This window comes from Psammomys obesus, unplaced genomic scaffold (genome assembly GCF_907164565.1).
Source record: "Psammomys obesus unplaced genomic scaffold, mPsaObe1.curated_primary_1811, whole genome shotgun sequence".
NCBI classification, from domain to species: domain Eukaryota; kingdom Metazoa; phylum Chordata; class Mammalia; order Rodentia; family Muridae; genus Psammomys; species Psammomys obesus.
This window is the reverse complement of record NW_026585689.1, coordinates 11272209-11293841: the sequence shown is the minus strand read 5'-3', so window position 1 is coordinate 11293841 and position 21633 is coordinate 11272209. Positions and strand designations below refer to the sequence as shown.

At 39.3% G+C, this 21633-nt stretch overlaps 1 protein-coding gene across 3 annotated transcripts in view; it reads left to right on the top strand.

The window, feature by feature from the left end:
- Positions 1-20231, top strand: part of Tbc1d23 (TBC1 domain family member 23) — a 54371-nt gene extending 34140 nt beyond the window's left edge. For 2 of the 3 annotated variants that reach the window (XM_055594183.1, XM_055594200.1), the window contains 9 exons: positions 1980-2150; positions 4886-4928; positions 6470-6576; positions 7858-7997; positions 9337-9381; positions 12356-12444; positions 15350-15485; positions 16594-16788; positions 18621-20231. In XM_055594183.1, the coding sequence (XP_055450158.1) occupies positions 1980-2150; positions 4886-4928; positions 6470-6576; positions 7858-7997; positions 9337-9381; positions 12356-12444; positions 15350-15485; positions 16594-16788; positions 18621-18702 (1008 nt within the window). In that variant the 3' untranslated portion in view covers positions 18703-20231. The remainder of the gene's footprint in view (positions 1-1979; positions 2151-4885; positions 4929-6469; positions 6577-7857; positions 7998-9336; positions 9382-12355; positions 12445-15349; positions 15486-16593; positions 16789-18620) is intronic. The other variant, XM_055594191.1, reaches the window with a different exon arrangement.
- Positions 20232-21633: the final 1402 nt, after the last annotated feature.

Here is a 21633-nt window from a genome sequence, read left to right as displayed (position 1 = left end):
TCTGCATGAATGCCATGCCTCTTCCTCCTTGATTCCTTTCATACTTGTTCTTTTTTTTATTAAATTTTTATTTTTTTATATTTTACTTTATCCCCCCTCCCTCACTCCCTCCCAATCCCGCCCTCCCTCCCTCATCTCCTCCCTGCCCCTCTCTAAGTCCATATGAAAGAAGGGGGAGTTAGTAAGACCTGGAGAGGACAGGAGCTCCACAAGGACCAAAAATATGTGGGCACAGGGGTCTTTTCTGAGACTGTTTCTCCAACCAAGGACCATGTATGGCTATAACCTCGAACCTCTGCTCTGATGTAGCCCATGGCAGCTCAGTATCCAAGTGGGTTCCCTGGTAAGGGGTACAGGGACTGTCTCTGACATGAACTCAGTGGCTGGCTCTTTGACCTCCCCCTCCCCCCGAGGGAGGAGCAGCCTTTCTAGGCCACAGAGGAGGACTTTGCAGCCAATCCTGATGAGACCTGATAAGCTAGGGTCATGCTTGTTCTTTAAAACTTACTCATAATTCATGGATACCTTCATTTTCATGAATTAACATTTACTTCAGAGAATATTCCGAATCAGCACTGTTACCGGCTTGCCCAGTGCTCGCCTATAATACATATGTACATATTTCTTGTTTTGCTACTTTTACTTTTTTCTTGGAGACCTTTCCATTTAAACACATTTCCTTTAGTGTTTCTTAGACGTCTGTGGTATAGATATTTCCACAGTTTGTTGCTCAACTAATTTATATTTAAATTACTTTCAGTTTTTGTGTTACAAAGCTGCTGTTGAAAACTTTACAATATTTTGTATAGTTTGCAAATAGTGCTGTAAAGTAGATTCTTCAAAGTAGAATTCTTGGGTTGAGGGATATGGACATAGAGATTTTATTGCCCTTTTAAAACCTGAAGTACTTTATACCTCAAGACTGCATGTATCCTCATGCATTGTATCATCAGCATTCTTGAGCGTTACTAGTCATGGGGTTTTTGTTTGTTTTTTAGAATGATGACAGAAAATAGAGGTAATCAAGTAAGGTGCAAACACCTCTTCCCTCTCTTTTTAAAGTTGTTTTTCCCTTGGGACTGGAGAGATGGCTAAGAGGTTAAGAGCATGTGCTGATCTTGCAGAGGACCTGGATTTGTTTTCCGGCACCCACATGACAGCTCACAGCTGCCTATAACTCCAGTTCCAGGGAATCTGACTCCTCTTCAGGCCTCCATGAACAGCTGTACATGTCGTGCACACATGTAGCTGCAGCCGCTCACATGTAACAGTCTTCAGACTAATACGAGAAGTTGCTCTTCTCGCTGACCTCTTCACTTTACATTGGCTTTTTACATTGTGCTTAGTATGCGATCTCAGCAGAAATAGCTGAGAATTTTTGTAGCTATCAGCATATTTAGTTCATTGTGGATAAGGAATGAGTTTTGATCTTTGTTTTACCAATACCTAAAGGAGATGATAAGTGAATGGTCTCTAGTGTTTCTCATGTCTTCTAAGAAATGTATGGAGTGCCTTGTAAGTGGAAACTGAAAAACAACTGTTTTGATCTGTAGTTTGTAGTTGCTCTGTTCAGAGCTAAAGTCTGTTTATGATCGTATTACATATACAGTGTTCAGCCTGCATGCCACCAGATCTCATTATAGATGGTTGTAAACCACCGTGTCATTGCTTGGAATTGAACTCAGGACCTCTGGAAGAGTAGCCAGTGCTCTTAACCTCTGAGCCAGCGTTCCAGCCCTAAGAATTACTGTTTCTGGGCATTCTTATACATGAAACAATTTTCCCCTCTAACTGAGCAGTATTTTTTTCTCAGCCTTTATATATATATATATATAAAGTTTTATCCCTGGAACTTTACTTACTTAAGCCTTTTCATTTTCTATTCCTTTTAGGCTTAATGTTAGTAGTTTGCTTGGAAATGTATTTGTGGTTTTACAAATATATGTTTGCCAAGTTTCTAATTTTAAAAAATTATCTAGATGCTCCAGAATCCATCCGAGTTTGCACAGTCAGTAAAGTCCTTGCTGGAAGCACAGAAGCAGTCCATTGAGTCCGGCTCCATAGCCGGTGGGGAGCACCTCTGTTTTATGGGCAGCGGCAGAGAGGAGGAAGACATGTATATGAACATGGTCCTGGCCCACTTTTTACAGGTACGCCTGTGTAGGTCATCGCAGCTTGCTTGGTTATTGCTGACACCTTGAGGAAACCCACAACTAATGTTCTTCTACTTTTATATACTCGATCAGATTTAGCTGTATTTTTTGTAACAGCTTCTTGATTTTGTATATTAGGAAAGATCATTTTCTCAGTATTTTTCTTACATGCTCATATGATATTTTTTAAATTTTAAGTTGTAAATCACATAGAATCTGTTTTGTGTAAGATGTGGTATATGAAGTGATTATTTTCTTCCAGGGAGGAAAACAACTATGCTATCTATCACTGTGTTGATGAGTTTCCTTAATAAACTGGATTTCTCTGTGATCAAAATGTAGTCCTAGATTACTCTGTTTTCTTAATCTTTCTCTCTTCATGCTGTAGAACTTTTAATAGTAGCTGTAAAATTTATTTTGATTCTTTTGTTTTTATTATACATAAGTGTATGTATATATACACCCATTACCTGTGACATATACACATATGATATCTGTTTGTATGTATCCATGTATGTATACATACGCACATACACATACATACATATATACATATACATACCCGTTACCCGTAACATACTTTGTCATTTTCCCTCTTGAGCTGTGTCTCTCTAGCAGACCTAATGTGCGTTGGTGATCTTCACTGTCTGAGCATCTGCCTCAATGGCTTGAGCTGTCTGTTTACTACTTTTTTGGTAGTTCCCACACTGAGATCCATTTGTGTTGCATCCACAACTGTGGAACCAGGGAGACAGTGGCCTTGATCCTTCACAGCCACTTGATCTTGATCCATTTCTAGTTCTGTTGTATTTCCCAAGGAATTTGGTTTCAGAAAATTCTTTTAACACTGAAGTCTTTAAAAGAAAAAGGCAGAGAAGAAAAAGGTGTTTGGCAGAGGGCTTAGCCAATGCCTTTAAACATTGTTTTATTTTGTTTTGTGTTTTGTTTTCTGTGTTTTGAGACAAGGCTTCTCTGTGCAGCCCTGGCTATCCTGCAGCTCGATTTGTAGACCAGGCTGGTCTTGAACTCAGATATCCTTCTGTCTCTGCTTCCTGAGTGCTGGGATCAGCACTCACATAAAAAGGTTGGAAGTGACGGTGTGTGCCTGTAATCCTAGAGTGGTGGGAGGTAGAGACAGAGACTGGACGATCTTTGGAGCACTCAGCTAGATTCAGGCTCACAAAAAGACCTTTTCTCAAAAAAGGTGGCAAGTGATTGACTTCTAGCTTCTGCCTGCACATGTGCAAAAGTTCAAACATACACACACACATCCCACATACACACGTAAATAAAGAAAAATAAAGATAGAAATGGCTCAGTGGTAAAGGATGAGGGTCATTCCAGCAGAGGATCTGAGTTTGGTTCCCAGCACTGCTTTCAGACGGCTTGCATCTTCTTCCCCAGTTCCAGGGGATCTGATGTCTCTGCACTCGTGTGCACATACCCATACAAGTATACGTAAGGTTGGGTTTTTTTTTTTTTTTAAGTTTTTTCTTGTTTTTTAGGATTTTCTGTTGTTTTGTTTTGTTTTTTAGATCTGGTTGTCTTAGAACTCAACTCTGTTGTCCAGACTGGCCTCAAACTGTGAGATATCCGCCTGCCTCTGTCTCCCAAGTGCAGGAACTAAAGGTGTGTGCTATCACACCCAGATAATTTTTTTTAAGTGGAGAAAGACTGTTATAAAATCTTTATAGCATGATCATACCATCATTCTTTAGAATAAAAAAGAATATAACTAGTGTTCAAGTTTCCTTGCTTTTCCTAGGTTCTAAAACACGTCATTGTTGTTTTTAACTTATGGGTCCCCAGCTTTTTATTTTATCTCTGCATTTATTTGTTGAAACAACCCAATTAGTCTGTCTGTGTAGGTCCCCACAGTCTGTATTAGTTTGTTTGTGTAGGTCCCCACAGTCTGTATTTTGCTACTGTTGTTCATCTGATGTCATTTCTCTCTCCATTCATCCTTTGTTTTACCATAATTTGAATCCATTATGTATTTTTGTTTTTAATTAAAATGACATGTTAGTTAATTTATTTACATGTATGCACAAGTGTGCACATACATGCATGATATATAACAACTTGTGAGAGTTGGTTCTTTCCTTCCACCATGTGGATTCTGGGAATCAAACTCGGTTGTCAGGCTTGGTGGCAAGTGCCTTTTACTTGCTGAGCCATCTTTCTGGCCCTAGATTTTTGTTTTGTTTTGTGTTGTGGGTTTTTTTTTGTGTGTGGTGTGTGTGTGTGTGTTTATTTAATTTTTTTTAATGTAGTCCAGGCTGGTCTCAGATGTGAGATCCTGAGGACATAGCCTTGAAAGCACATCTGTCTTTTTAAAACATTTTTAGTACTTTGCAAAATGGTATTTCTGTCATTTTCCTTTTTATAACCACCTCTGATATTTTTATATTCTTTTTAATAAAGGACACAAAATATTTGAAACTTTAAAAACCTACTTTGATTACATTCTGAAATGTCATTTCATTTGGTTTGGTTTGACTGTCATACTGTGGACACTGGAGCTGTCCCCTTCTTTGCTCAAGCACCAGCTCCTACAACATGGGAGATCATACATGTAACTGTGCTGCGAAGTCCAGTCCATCAAGGAATACGATATGTATGCTAGAAGTGTAATATATAACTGTGTGTTGTGTTTGCCAGAGCTTTAGGACTATCTGGAGCTTTAACTAAACTGCAGTTTTTGATAACTTACATTTTGTCTTTTATTACAGAAAAACAAAGAATATGTTAGTATTGCCAGTGGAGGATTTATGGGTAAGCCTTTAATGAATTAATTTAATTACTCCTACTTTTCAGTAGAGCTGATTTAGAGAGTTACGGAACTGGCTAATGTGTAAGTTCTGTCTCCAGTCATTTAGCATTTTCTGAAAAGAGAAGGCACTCAGAACACACAGATAACAAATAACATTGAGATGAGTGAATATAGGCTATTAGATAAATAAATGTGTTTATTTAGCTTCTACTTCAAAACCTTTTTGCTTTTATCTTGCAAGCTACTTAGGAGTGAACCTGGGGGCTCATGCATGCCAGGCAAGCATTTTATCACTGAGCTTATCCTCCTGTCTCGGCCTTTTAAGTGGATCAGGAGTTTGAGGCCAGTTGACTGTGCTGCATGGTACGCTCCAGGCCAGCCTAAGCTATATAGCAAAACCTCATCTCAAAAACAAACAAAAAAACAATAGCACCCCCCCATAAAAAGAAAAGACCCAAACAAGTAAAAACCTTAACCACTATCCACAACAGAAAATGCGGGTGTGGCTCGGCATGAATGCATGTGGGGGGGGGTGCATGTGTATGTGTGTCTTAGGTCTAAGTAGGGACTATTAGCTCAACTCATGGACTGCTTGCCCAGCATGCATAAGGCCCTTGGATTTCCTCCCCAGCCTACCTGTAATCCCAGCACTCTGGAGAGGTGGAGACAGGAGGATTAGGAGTTCTAGGTCACCCTCCACTACCTAGCAAATTTGAGACCAGCTTGGGACAAATGAGACCCTGTCTCAAAAAGTTTTTTAAAACTACTTCGTTGTCGTTCAAGGTTGGGCAGCTTTAAGTGCAGCATTCCAAAGTCAGAGAGGCAGATGGCCAGCCTGGGCTATAATAGTGAAATCCTGCCTAAAAAAAGATATTGTTAAACAAGTGTTGACTCCTTGCCTACAGTTATTAGAAATCCCAATAACACAATACAAAAGATAGTGACTAGTCGTATAATTCTCAGGAGTGTTCAGAAAGACCATTATTTTGTACTATCTACTAGATTAAAAATAAAGTAAGGTCTTGCTCTGTCTCTCTAGCCTAAGCTGGCCTGACCTAGGCACTCCATGTAGCTCAGACTCATGTTCTTCCTCTTGAGATTCCTGAATCAGATTATTGGTGTTTGACACCATGGCCAGCTACGGTCTAGAGTTCTAGACAGCTTTTTAAAGTATAAAGTTTTTTTCCTCCATTACTCTTTCTCTGACCATTAGTGCCTCAGCCTACATTGTTATAGGAAAAAATTATGTTTCCCAGCTCTTCTGACTTCTTCATGTCTTGAAATTCTGCATACATTATCTGTTAGTACTTGAAAGATTGCTTTCTCAGCATCACTATGGGAACTCTGCAGAGGGCTTTAGAGAGATGGAAAAGAAGGTTTGCTGTGGCCTGGAGTTCTCCTTGGTGGGACTGCAGGATAACACATTCGTTGAGTAGGTCATTGATCCATTTTCATTTAGCTGTGATGTGTTTGTTATACTTCTCTGGTATTTGATATTTCCAGAGTCTCCCATTTTTGTTTTGTTTGTCTCTTTTGCTTGAAGCTCTTCAGCAGCACCTGGCAGACATAAACGTGGAGGGACCAGAAAGTGGATATGGTCATTGGATTGCCAGTACCTCAGGCTCAAGGAGCAGTATTAGTTCCGTCGATGTAAGTACAAATATGGACCATGGTAGATCAGTTTCCAGAAAAGATGCTTAGTTCCCAAACCTCTAGGATAACAGAAAAGATGTCAGAAATACTTAGTACTCAAGGAATTATTGCAAAGTTAATGGCATGATGGTGGAGAAAGTAAAAAGTTGGCCAGCTATTATATTCGATGATTCGTTATTGTGAGGTGAATTACTGTGAGGTTTTGCTATAGGGAGTAAGTACATCTAGGAAAAAAGTCTTGACAGTTGAATTAGCTGTCATTACATCAGTTTCTTAACAAATAATAGTCATTTACAAATGTTTATTCTGTAAAACAGAGACATAACACTGCTATACAGGAGCATAGTTAATTTATTTGAACGGAGGGCTCTGCCATTCTTGGGTCCCCTATTCATCTGTACAATTTCCCCTCTTTATGATTTCTAGTAAGACCTTTCATCTGTGGTTTCTCCACCTGTGCAATAAAATGATAACAGAACATTTCCACTAAGGGCCTGACCACTAGGTGAGCAAGAATATATGTAGTAGTACAGTATAGATATGTCGAGGTTTATCTTCAGCTTTGTGATCAAAACAGATCATTGTTACATTATTTGCAGAGAAAGCTTCTCTGAGAATTTGCTTTTACCTTGATCCTCTGGGTAAACAAGATGAGCCGAAAAATATTCCAGTGTGTATGTTCTAATTTATTTGGTTAATACCCTGTTGCTAAATTCTTATATTACTTTCCACATTTTTCTGTTATAAACGTCGTTCCATGTGTGCATGCTCATGTGGCATCCCCCTGTGGCCCTGCTCCTCCTTATCCTCATGCTGGGGTTATAGATGCATACTGCTGTGCTTTGGTTTCAAATGGGTCCTGGGGACCCAAACTCAAGATTATCCAGCTTGCATGGTGAACACTTTACCAACTGAGCCATCTCCCCAGCCTCTAGCCCACTTGTTTCAAGAGGAAGGAGAGACATGGGCATGTGTGTATAGAGTAAGGGCCATATGAGAAGGTGGAAAGGTGAACACCTGCACATAGGTGAAAATATGAAAATGTACACTCTCCCCCAATAAAGAAAATTGAACCTACCTTGACCTGATTTAGTTGCAATTGTTTCTTTGATCAAAAGGCTCTGTGATCAACTACAATGGCATTCTGAGATACACTGGATTTTAGTGCTTCAATGTGAATTTGGTGGGGATGCAGTTCTGTCTAAAGTGTAGATAACTTAGCAGTCATGTATGCGCTATTTATCTGGAGAGAGGTTCATTGATGTTATTGTTTTTCAGGGTGAATCTTGTAATGGCTCAAATGATAGAGGGATGAAGTCCCTTGTAAATAAAATGACTGTGGCTCTAAAGACAAAATCTGTTAATGTCAGGGAAAAGGTCATCAGCTTTATTGAGAATACATCAACTCCTGTGGACCGGTGAGTTTCTTATACAGTATGAACTTATGATGAATAATTAAAACTAAAGATCTGTTTAGTAAATGAATTTTAGTTGGAGTATTGTCAGATCTGATCATTTCATCACAGCTACAAGGCTGTGCTTACCGCTTATGTTTGTTCTACAAACCCCTCCCAGTCTCCAGAGGAAGATCCATCTGTTTGTCCCCTCAGTGTGTTCATTAAAAAAATTCCATGTCAGGAGTTCACAGTTCATTTAACAGCTGCTTCCCAAATGCCACCAAACACAGTTATTTCACAGCAGGAACGTCTCCAAGAATTTAAAACCTAGCTAATTTGCTCATGCTCAGTACAACAGGATCCCACTTTACCAAGTTCGTGTCTTACAGGAATGTGTTTAAACATATAAACAAATGCCATTTTCCCATGAATTAAAAAAAGGATATGGTGAACAGCTGGCAGGCAACTTTAAGAATATTTGTTTTGCTGTTTGTTCTGGGTATATGGTACACTTTTTTGTGTTAGTCTACTTCAGGTGCGCACATTCTCCAGCCTGGTATAGCTGTGAGTGTGGCCAAACCCCAAATTGTGAACTTACTTAAAACATCCTGAGATACCTTTGTGATGTCTGTAACTTGATTGCACAGTTCTCAAGTGTGAACTTTGTAGATGATGGTATGTCACAATGATAAAAATGGAAAGATTCTTTCTGATGCAGATACAGAATTAATTTCTGTGCAAGCCTTGTCCTGAGCACATTAGTGTGCGATGGCTCTCTCCTGCGTGCGATGGCTCTCTCCTGCCTTCCTTGCAGTTATCAAGGGAAAGTGGAAACATTAGATTTTAAGACCTGAATGTCCCTTTCTAGTATAATGCATACAAAAATGTATTGTCTTTAGTAAGTACAAAGACAATGAATAGGTTAGCGTCACTAATCCAAGAATTGTACCTCATCTACATTAGTCTGAAGATAAATATTAAAGCATTTGATGGAGCCAGGTAGATTTGTTGCTTAGTAAAGTTATATCTGCTCTCAAAAGCTAAACTCTCATATAGTGATTCTGAATCTCCAAACTTTTGCTGCTACATTTTGTGGTATGAACATTAAAATTTTTGTTTTAAAGTACACTTGTTTACTTTTAAGATTGACCAATGATAACTGTAAGATGAAAAGACTTGTCTGGTGAAGTATAACATACAACTGGCTTTTCATTATTTTCCTTTGTGCTTGAGATGATTGAAATATTTTCTTTATAATATATGTGCTGGGTTGAAAAACTGATTTTATTATGTATTTTCTAAAGCTGCTGCATTTTTTTTATAATCATTTTGTTTTGTCCTCTGCCTTGATTTGCTATAGAATGTCTTTCAATCTTCCTTGGCCAGACAGATCATGTACAGAGCGGTAAGCCAATGAGTAGAGCAGCTCAACTGAACCACCCCCATTCTCTCTAGCATGCTCTGTGCTCTCTGTCTGTGGGCCCTGTGCTGTCTGTGGGCCCCGTGCTGTCTGTGGGCCCCATGCTGTCTGTGGGCCCTGTGCTGTCTGTGAGCCCCGTGCTATCTGTGGGCCCTGTGCTGTCTGTGGACCCTGTGCTGTCTGTGAGCCTGGTGCTGTCTGTCTGTGGGTCTTAGCCAGCTTGACTAAAGTTTCATACTGCTGCTTGTAAAGCTAACCTTTTCTCAGTCTGCTTGTGGATGTTTTGTTTTGTGCCTAATTTTCTTTCCCTTGCATGTTTCTATCTCCCGTTCCTCAGATGAAAATCAAACTTGCTCAAACCCAAGGACTTTATAAACTGTGCAGTTTTTATTCTGCAGCAGGGAAAGGTGATGTGTTCATGGAGTGAGGAATAAGCTGGGCATTAGTATTCTAATAATTCACCATTCTTGCTTGCCCTTATGCAGAATTACAGTACCTAAATCAAGAAACAGTTCATGGTCCAAAACCTGATGCTGGAGTTAAAAAGCCAAGGGTCATGAACATGCTGATAGATGTTCTTTGTCAGTGAGCCACAGCACCGGCATCAAAATGTTAACTCATGTACTGATGTAAATTTATAATATTTTCAGGATTTTCTTAATAAGATGTATGCATTTAGGTTGATGAATAAACACATAGAAATCTGTTTGAAAGAATTACAGGGTTCTGCATTTGGATTTTCCTAAAGGAGATCATGGGAGCCATTTTACTGTCTAATCCCATTTTCTTATCTGTCCCCAGTAAGATGGTGGTTGGTGGATGATTTGATTTAAGGTTTAAAATTCCAAGTCTTCAAATTAGGTTAAGCAAAGGAGCACTATCAACTTAATGTGCAGCATTGTAATTTTCATTCTCGCAGAATTTTTCTTCATTTTAAATTAGGATTTTAATATAGCAATAGTGAACATTTACAAAAGTAAGTGTAAGGTCTGTGAGATGACTGAGCAACTAAAGGCACCTGTGGCCACACCTGATTACCTGAATTTGATCCTTGGGCCCACACGGCGGGAGAAGACAAGCAAGGGCCACCAGTTGACCTCATCTCCACTTATCCATGCCACGCGTGCCTGTCTGTGTACACACAACCGATAATGAGATCAAATGTTTAAAGAGCCTGATCATACTTGAATAGAAATTAAGCCATTAGGTTAATTATGGGTTTACTTTTTCGTCATTTCAGTATTTTTCAGTGATTGGAAACAGCATTTAAAAATAATAGTTGAATAACTTGAATATTTTTCAGTCTTCCTGCACAAGGCAATTATAAGACAACTTTTAAAATTTACCTTAGGCTATTTTAAAGAAAATAGTTATTTTGAGGAATTATAATCTATTCATGAATCGTTCTTTTAGACCGTTGAGTTGGCCTCCAAGGTAGTTTAAATGTGTTTTTATCTTAAATTCTTAATTTTATTTTTACTTTTCTGTGGTCCGAATATAGGTGTATTTGTTTTGAAAGTGTAATTTAATTAGCAGTTTGAATGAATGAAGTTAATTTCTGAACTCAGCAAGTTAAAACTTGTTTAAATTATTTCTGTAGATGTTTCTGAAAATATCAATATACTACCTTTAAAAGATAGTTCAAACAAACCAGTGTAAATAAAATAACAGCACTGAATAAGTTTGTGAGAATTTAAAGAAATGTCACAGAAATTTTTATTATTTTGTTCTATACTTTTCACTGCAGATGAGGGAGAAACTCAGTCAGTGGAATGCTTGCCCTGGAAACACAAGGACCTGAGCTCAATCCTAGAAACTTACATTAAAAAAGAAGCTGGGCATGGTGGCTTAACATGCAGGCATGCACGCATATTCTCAATCACATGCGTGCACACACACACAGAATAAACCTAGTGCTTGAAGGCCTTCCACTAGCCCTTGCCTCCTGTTTCTGCCACCTTGCAAACAGCAGCACACTGGGAAAAAGTTATACCACACGTTTCTCTGGGGACATTGTGGATCTAAACTCTGACACTCCCTTATGAATGTAGTTTGATAGCTTATGGGTATAATTTTGCACTAGAAATGTTTTAACAAATTTTTGACTGCTAACTCAATGAAAATTTAAGTACAGGCTAACCTACCTTGTAGTTCTAGGAGGATCTGCCATTCTAACGCAGTTAGTGTTTGCCTGCTGTGAGGTGGTTTGATTTATAAATAAATATTTAGGTCTATTTAAATGAAGATTTTTAATTGATGATTTTTTCCCTAAGATTAAGACTCTTGGAAAATGAAAGAATCAGAGTGTTTTTATGTTAGACGAAGAAAGAACAATTCTAGCCTTTGTAATGGGTAGTTATTTGGCAAAGGAATCGGTTTCCCCCAGAACTGTGTAGTATTTTACTGAAACGTGTTAATTTGTGCTAAAGAAGTAGAATCTTGGTATGGACTGAACAGACACAGCAGTGATGAAAATGAGGGAAAGCGCTGAGAAACTTGTAGCTATCAGAGGAGCCCTGCGCCTTCCTGCTGGGTTCGTGGTGCCGTGTTGGCTCTGTGCAGTTAACGTGTGTACACCCCCTGTAGACGAGCTGTTGTTCTGCAGGGGAGGGGGATATCGCGGCTCATTTTCACAGTAAGCCTGAAGGGCGAAATCCTGTTACTAGGTTTTCAAATGAAGAAACGACACACAAGTAACTTCCCCAGCCCAGAGCATCTAGCCAGTGGCTTAAGTAGGAACACTGAAATTATTTAACTTGGCTGCACATGATGGCATGTGCCTTTTTGCATACGTGATTTGTCTTCCTTCAGTTTTCTTAGTATAGTTGTCCTCAAGCTCTGGGTGCTCTGCGAAGGGCAAAGACCACTTACATTTTGTTGGAACATTTAGATGATGTCTGGTTAAGAATCTGTGATTACTTCTTAGTGATGTCTCCTTCCTGACACTGTTTGAATACAGGCACGTGAGCAGCAGTGACCGAGTGGGCAGGCCTTACCGAGGCGTGAAGCCTGTGTTCAGCATCGGGGATGAAGAGGAGTACGACACAGGTCGAGTACACTCCAATCCTCAGCCTCTTTTGCTCCGCCCCGCAGTGACAGTCATCCCGGGACTAGAAACAAAGGCTTCACAGAAAAAACACCCACAGCAAGAAGGGGCTAGGGCAGAGGTTCTCAACCTTCCTAATCCTGCGACCCTTTAATACAGTTCCTCATGTTGTGGTGACCCCAACCATAAAATTATTTTTTGTTGCTACTTTGTAATGTATTTTTGCTGCTGTTACGAATTATAATGTAAAGATCTGTGTCAATGGTCTTAGGCAACCCCAGTAAAAGGGTCATTTGACTCCCCCACAGGGGTCGCCATCCTGCTGGTCTATGGTTGCTAGTAATGCTTTGTTTTTAGAGTTCTTGAATTGTGCCTACTAGAAATCTAAGCAGAATTTTGTTTTTTTGTTGTTGTTGTTTTGTTTTTGTTTTTGGAGACAGGCTTTTTCTATGAAGCCTTAGCTGTCCTAGACTCACTCTCTAGGCTGGCCTTAAATTCACAGAGATCCATCTGTCTGTGCCTCTGGAGTGCTGGGATCACAGGCGTGCACTACTGCGCCTGGTTAAGTAGAAGTTTTGCATAGTTCTCAACTCACAGTCTTTAGCTGAGGAGCAAGTAGTTTGTAGAAGTTGTATTTAAGCCCAAGCCATTGTATTTAAATTTAAATCCCTATTACCTCTAACTCACTTGCTGCCTGAGAGTTGTGGGCCTGAAGGAAAGCACAAAGATCCTAAAAGGCCACCAGAAGGCACTATATGGTACCTTCGAGACTGTACATTGGTTCTTTTGACTCCACATATATCTGTGTAAAGGTCTCAGATCCCCTAGAACAGGTGTTACAGACAGTTGTGAGCTGCCATGTGTGTGCTGGGAACTGAACCTGGGTCCTCTGGAAGAGCAGCTAAATGCTCTTAGCCATCTCCCCAGTCCTGTTTATTCTCTTTCTATTGTGGACAATCACCAATTTGTCTTGTCTTAGGATTCAACTCTGGTAGTATTCTAGTTTTTGTCTTAGGATTCAACTCTGGTAGTATTCTAGTTTTTGTCAGTTTTGGGTGGCTACATTTTTATACATATGTTAAGATGAACTTTGAAAATAGATCTAGAAAGTTAGCTCTTAGTTATATTGCTAGAGAGAAGTATATTTGATGTCAATAAATATTACAAAATTGACTGCTACAAAATTTGCATTGAAGTCAATATAATATTTCTAGTTTTTTTTCCCCTCTCTGTTGTCGTCTTCCTGTTGCTCTGGGTTTCTTTGTCCTGATAATTGTAACTTCCTTCCTGAGCAAAAGGAGAGGCAAGTATATGAGTAGACTGTGGTCTAATTAACACTTCCCTCCAAACATAGATATTTATAATAAGGAGAATGGGCCACTGCTCAAGGAGGACACTGGAACCATATGTATCAGTATGCACAAATGCAACAGTGTTGGGAGAAGGATAGCAGCCGCAGAGGAATGTATTGTGATTTTGATGCCTCCCTCACATAAGTAAACACTCCTGCATGGTTAGGGTGAGCATGCTGCTTACAGAGGAAGTCACTTTGTCACTGGGAAATATGCCCACTAGAATGTCCCCTTTCATGTCATGAAAGAGACACAAGGGCTGGAGTATTGACATGTGACTTTTCGTTAGCATTGTCTGTATTTTGAACTAGTTATTGAAAGCAAAGGGAAGGGGCTGAGGAGATAGCCCGGTCAATAAAGGCTGGACCCTGAATTTGGCTTCTGAGGAGTGATAGTGGACATTATCCTCTGGCCTCCCCTCTGCCACTTACGAACTTAACTATGCCAGGTGGTGCTGCCATACACCTTTAATCCCAGTGGCAGAGGCAGGGGATCTTTGAGTTCCAGGCCAGCCTGTCTACAGAGTGAGTTCCAGAACAGCCAGAGAGACGCAGAGAAACCCTGTCTCAACAAACAAACAAAACAAACAAACAAAAACAGTTAACTGTGGTGGCCGTCAAACTTAGGATTTCATTTGCTGGGATAAAACACCACGACAAGGAATATGGTAACCTGAGTTCAGGACGCACATAATAGAAGAATAGATCCAATTCTTACGAGAGAATCTCTGCATCTACACCTCACACCCACACACTTGCACGCACACACACGTGAAAAATAAATTGGGCTGGAGAGATGGCTCAGCAATTTGGAGCACTAAGGACCTGAGTTTGTTCCCAGCACCTGTGGCAGGTGGCCTACAGCTACCTGCAACTACATTTCCAAGGATTCCAGTGTTCTCTCCTGTTCTACACATGGTGGAGACTGACACACACATGCACATAAGTAAAAATAAAACATTTAACAATAAAGAATACCTAATATAAAAATTCAAATATGTAAAGAGTCATTGGCTTCTGAGGAGTGATAGCAGAGGCTATCCTCGGGCTTCCAAGGTATGTGCATGCACATTCGTGCGTGTGCGCGCGCGCACACACACACACACACACGTATACTCACAGGAACGTATACATAATAATATTAACCGAGGCACTGTAATTTCTTTTTTTTAACTAGAAAAACAAAATTAGATTTTTTTTTCCTTGAAAAATATTTTCTTGATGTAATGAAGACTGAAGTTTATTTTCTATTTAAAAGCCAGAAACTGGTGAAGGAGGACACTGCTTGCTCTGCCTCAAGAGAGATGCTTTATTGCCCAGAACGTAGTTGTACCATCTTTATCCAGAGTCTTCAAAATGTACTTCCAGTAGTTTGACTTGACTTTCTTTTCATAAAAGCTTTGTTTCATAATATTTCTGTAATATAGCCAGTAGGATTAGAATTGCTTTTCTTGTTTCTCCCTCTCGTATGTTCAAAACACAACGAAGACTTTCTGGTTGCTAAGAATTGTGTCTGAGTTGCTGATACCCTGTTTAACACTTTCCTTCCCTTGTAGATGAAATCGACAGCTCGTCCATGTCAGATGATGACAGGAAGGAAGTTGTAAACATCCAGACCTGGATCAACAAGCCAGACATCAAGCATCATTTTCCCTGTAAAGAAGTCAAAGAAAGTGGACATATGTTTCCTAGGTACTTTTGAAAATGTCTTTAGAAGTAAACTTGAATTGGGTGAAGTTAGTATAAAAGTTAATTGTAAGGGACTTTTATTCAAGTGTGAAAAGGCATAGTTTCCCACTGTCAACTTGTGTTTAAGTGTCAGTGTTTAGAGTTCTTAAGCAATGTGTAGTTGGGGAATTTGAGACAGAACAGAGTACTACTTGAGCACCCTGACATTCCTGCCCTGTTGGCAGCTCTTCACAATCCCCAAAATGTAACGCACACGCAGGCCATTCAGAAGCAGCTCACGCAGTTGCTCCCTTACCCTATGTGCTTCGGCATACAGAGCCTGAGACTGAGTCATTTTTGGACAGAACTCCAATGCTGTCACCTCACCTGAATGTTACTAAATTTATACTGCCCAACACATGGATCATCCCCAGCATTAGGAATCTTCAGCATTCCTAAGTTAACCTGACAGTCTCCTTCCTCTTCTGGGTCCGTACTGTATTGTCTGTTACTGCTTTTTCTCCCTTCGTGTATGGTAGGACTTCCCCTTTTCTCCTACACACCTGATCTCTTCACGAGACTAGGATAGTTAGTTATCTTGCAAAATGTTTCACATTCTAGGCATTTCCAATAACTTGCGTTATTGTTTGTTAAAAGTGAGCCAAGATGTAAGCATTTTGAGGTTTTCTTTTTTTATTTTTAATCTATGCCCATTTTGCCTTTAGGATTTAGTTGCAGAATATTATAAAATATGTAAAGAAACTCAAGAGTTGCCTAGTGGCCTTTGATAATAGAATATAGCGTGTAGACAGAGAATAGTTGATATAGATAATCCTGTTAATAATTTTGAGAATGGCAGGATAGTCTATTAAAGTTAAAAATTATTTATATATTGTTCTGGACTTCTTACTATAAAACATACCTTTACGCTTAAATAATTGTGGTATTATCTATTAATAAAACAATTTTGCATAAAATTAAATGAAAAATATATAGCTTGTTTATAGAGTATATTCATAGATAAACCAAAAATAATTTCTTTTAAAGTTGAATTTTTTTTTTAAATAATTGGAGCTGTTGTAGTTACAGGTCTGTCCGAATCACATTCTTCTAAACTTTCTTTTCTTTCAAGTCATCTGTTGGTTACTGCAACACATATGTACTGCTTAAGGGAGATTCTTTCGAGGAAAGGACTGGCTTACATCCAGTCTCGACAAGCATTAAATTCTGTAGTTAAAATTACGTCCAAAAAAAAACATCCTGAGCTAATTACCTTCAAGTATGGAAACAGCAGTGCTTCTGGGATAGAAATCTTGGCTGTTGAAAGGTAAGATTTTTTTTTTTTAATATTTTCTGAATTACTGCAACCTATTAAGAACAGATATCCTTCTTGATTTTGGTGAGAGGGTGTTGGCATAGGACACTGAAGTGCTCCCCTCCATTAACAGTGTCCTTTGTAATATTTTTCTGTTATCTGTTCATATGTAGCTTCCACATTGGTTCATGACTTCAGTTATGCTGTAGCAAATTTCTCACCAGCGTCATTAAGAATAATCTAGGGGTGAGGAGAGACAGCTCAGCCAATAAAAGTGCTTGACGCCAAGCCTGGCGACCCGATTTCAATCCCTGATCTCGAGTGAACACTCCCATTATATGAGCCCACCTCCACTCTCGCCCCCAGTTAGTAAGTGTAGCATAAAAACAAATAAGAAGAACTACTGCACAAACTAGAGTATTTGCATCTCTGCTCTGTCATGAGGACTAGAGCTCAGTTTTCATCACTTAGAACCCATGTCCATTGGCTCATGGGAGCTGTACCTGCACCTTCAAGACATCCAGTGGGTAGTGGTGACACACACATCCCTTTAATCCCAGCACGCAGAAGGCAGAGGTAGGCAGATCCCTGAGTTCCAGGCCAGCCTGGTCCACGGAGTGAGTTTCAGGACAGCTAGGGCTACACAAAGAAACCCTATCTCAACAAAGCAAAGCCAAAAAGACATCCAGCACCCTCTTCTGCACTCTGAGCACACAGACCCACACAGATTCACACATGTACACACATGCACAATACACATACTCAAATAAAAAAAATATTTTTTAGAAAAAGATACAAGTGCTACAATAAATGCTGATTTGTGGTAAAATAAAGTTGTCTTAGAATGTTAAGTGGGTATTTTTTCCATTATCAAAATTTCTTAAGCTGAGGGTGGTTTGGATCTGTTTTGAACAACCCAATATTTTGCTTAAGGTCAAACCAGCAAGTACTGGAGTTGTCATTGTTTTGGGGATTGGGAACCATCAATTTATAACTGTAATAGATTAAATTACATCAGTACTAGACTGCAAGTTCAATGGTTTCCCTGTGTTTTATTTGGACATTATACATACATATTAGTACTTCAGAGAATCTTAGCTGTGCAATATATATGAAAAGTCCCATTGCTTTGACTTTTAGTTTTCAAGTACCATTTTGATTATCTGTTGGGTAAGTTTATGGATACACAGGGGGTCATCTCTGCTCCCTTGATGGGTCAAGGAAACTTTTTCATCAGAGGTGACATCTCAGCAGAACTCTGAAGGGAAAGTTGTTGTGGGTGATTAATATTTATTATTGACTTATCTTTTAGTTAATCAGTGGCTATTCCTAAACCAGCTGTATACCCAAATCACCACACAGAAACTGGGATTTATTGAATTAACCTAGAGCACAGTGCTGGGCAGTAGTTACTTCATCCTAAACCCCCAAGCCCACATAGTTTCCTACCATTCAGATTTCACCCATTACACTTGCTCTTAGTCATATCTTAGGTCTGGTTCATCTCCCTATGTGGTCCCAAGACCTCTCCTGCCAACCTATGCTACTACTCTCCTGCTTCCTTCCTCTCCCATCCGACCACAATGTCCCACCCTATTCTCCCCATTGCACAGCATTGGCTGGTTGTTTTATTGACAACACAGAGAACAAATGGTCGCTTGTTTACACAAACTTGAGACAGGTGTTGCTTAGAATAAGCATCACAATGCAATGTCGGGATTGAAACCAGATAGTGGGGTAGAGAAGCCAGCATTTGAATGAACAAGGGTAAACTGTATACATTCCAAAAGAACATTATACCAACAGAAAGTGCTGTTAACACATATGTGTCTTTTCCCTCGTAGGTATTTGATTCCAAATGCAGGAGATGCTACCAGAGCCATAAAACAGCAGATCATGAAAGTGTTGGATGCATTGGAAAGTTAATGTAAAAGAAAATTATTTAAGTGAAATTAAGGCAACCAAGAGAAACATGAAAATATATTTCCTGACTCAATACTAACCAGAGAGACCCTTCATTTGCTCATAGGGGTGCCTGAGTAGAGGGTCTAAATGCAAATTATTGTAATCAATCTTGGGATGGGTACACTTTTTTAAAAATTTCTTTTGCATCTTTGGTTTTATAAGATGATTTATTAAAAAGGTCAGTTATTAAATGACCTTGAAGTAACTGGCCTTGTGCCCTATGGATCAAGGGTGCAGAATGCAGTTCTGTTTTGAAGAGCTGTTTTAAGGGACATGCATAATTTTCAGGTTTTAAAACAACTGTACACACATATTTGCAATGTCTTCACTGAAATTTAGAGATAGAATTAGTTGGAGGGACTTAATTGCTACATTGAGTTTTTCTACAATGAGCAATACCAGAAGATAAAAATGTAGATTAATAATTAGCTCACTGTTTCTGTTCTTAAAAAGATTGAAATCTGTTTAATGGAATGGATGGAGATCAATCATAGCCAACCAAAAGATAGCCCATGGTGGCACACGGAAGCCTCAGCTTCACCCCATTTTCACTCCAGTAGGTAATTATTTGAGACTAATTGTCTCGGAGATAGTAAGCATCATCCCAGTGGTTGCTAAGGAACAGTTAACAGCATTTAGAAGTATGTAGGCATGTTAAAGTTAAAATTAGCAATGGGGGAAAGAATTGTATCTGTAAAAATGACATTTGGTCTAGGATATTTCAAAATGTTTTGAACACACCGATTATCCTCCTTGAGATGATCACCTGTGACCACACTAATGGCCAGTTTTAAAAAAGAGAATCAGAGAGCTGCAGAAATTTCATTGTTTTTCTATCACTTTCTAAAAAAAAAAAAAACAACTTTTTTTTTGTTGTTTTGTTTTGTCTGCTCAGTAAAATTCCAGTCGTTGAAACTACTTTTATTCTTTTACTCTGAAAAAATGGAAGTGGTCTTCTTTGTTTTGCAGCTTACTCAGATTAATTTCCATGGCCCATATTAGTCACATCTGATGAGAGATCTTTTGGACCATGGGATGATTTTCACAAAATCTGTTTGAAAAATAGTAAATATAACCTGCCATTCATAAAATGTAATAGATTTTCTCTAGGGGTTTGGTTGATAGAAATATCTAGATGTACCTGACTAGTAGCCAGTTGTTTTAATTTGCTTAATGGAAATCAAGTGAATAAGAGATAACATAATTAAAAGAACTTTATTCTGATATCTAAATAAAAACAATTTATTTGAGTGGTTGAAGACATTTGCATGAAATTGCACCTTGTGCAGTACTTGATATTTATAACTCTTCCCCCAAACTGTTGTATTTCATTTTTTCCATTTTCTTGAAACCCTCTTTGAAATGTCCTAAAGTCTCATTTTTCAACCATCTCAGCTATGGGACTATTTTTCATAATATTAATGTAAAGATGTTTGTGTTACTGTTTATAAATTACAATTGTAAATAAACTGATACAAGTTTGCTCAAAACTTCTGTTCTCAATGCTGTCCATTCTCTTTGTTTTATTTGCATTTTATCTGCAGATTAAACTGTTTTTGTTATATTTCTATTTTTGTTCGTGTACACTAGGTAGCTTAAAACTAATGACACTTTCTGGGTGCTGGGGTGCTCATAGTCCCTAGCAGTTGAAGGAGACTGAGGCAGGAGGATCACTTCAGCTCAGGTGAGGGTCCTGTGACCTTTCCTTCTTTTCTAGAGTGGGTCAATAGATCCATCACCATAGACCTGGCTTTCTCTAATAGTTGCCATGGCTGCCAGTCCAGTGCAGTTTCTGATGCAAAATGGTGATGAGGTGAATATGCCTGGATGAAATAAGGCCATACTGAAACACTCCCACACACCTTCCTTCAGCTCACACACGCATTCTTCATCCCTTTTCTGCAAGGTGCCTAGATTCTTGGGAGAGGCGATTTATAATAGACGATTCTATCAGGAGACAAGATGTGGGTGTTGGGACCCAAACTCAGGTCCTCTGAAAGAGCAGTAAGTGATCTTAACCACTGAACCATCTCTCCAGCACCTGCATTTTTTTTTTTTTTTTTTTAAGATTTGTATCTTATGTATATGAACGCTCTATTTTCACCAGAAGAGGGAATCAGATTCCACTATAGATAGTTGTGAGCCACCATGTGGTTGCTGGGAATTAAACTCAGGACCCCTGGAAATACAGTCAGTGCTCTTAACAGCATGCTGAATCTTCAGCCCCTGCATTGGTCTTTTTAAACTGCTGTTTGAGGCTTTTTTTTTTTTTTTTTTAAACTCTAGAGATGCCACACCCCAAAGTTTGTAAAAAGATTAACAGCCCCGACTGGATGCTCTTCGGCTAACTTCTTCTGGGGTATCTGATCTCCAGGCTTTCTGTTTCTGTCTTGTCCTGGCTCTTTAATGCTCTTGTTTCCATGCCCTGCAAATGTTACAAGGTATGTACTTTCACTTGCAACCACTGCAGAAGGGAGCAATGTAGCTACCTGGGTGTGTTGGTATGTGACTGAACCCTGCATTCAGGAGTGGGCAGGGGGATTACGAGTCAAGGAGGGGCTCAGGTACATAGTTCAAGGGCCGCCTGGGCTGCATGAGCTCCTGTCTGAAAACAATTTCATTGTTTTCTATCACTTTCAAAAAAAAAAAAAAGTTTAAAGATTCCCTCCCCAAACACCCAACAAATTAAATGATACAGTCGTCAAACCTTAGACTACTGCCTAGAGCACCAACTGCCTCCATCTCATTCCCCAGCTCCTTTAGGGTCAAGCTTCTGAAGTCCTGCTAGCCTAAACCAATCAGGTGCACTCCCTCAAGCCAGTCAGCAGGTAGCATTTCCCTGGCCACTGCTGTGATCCAACCTGAAATTTACATCCTTTGTGGCACAGGAAG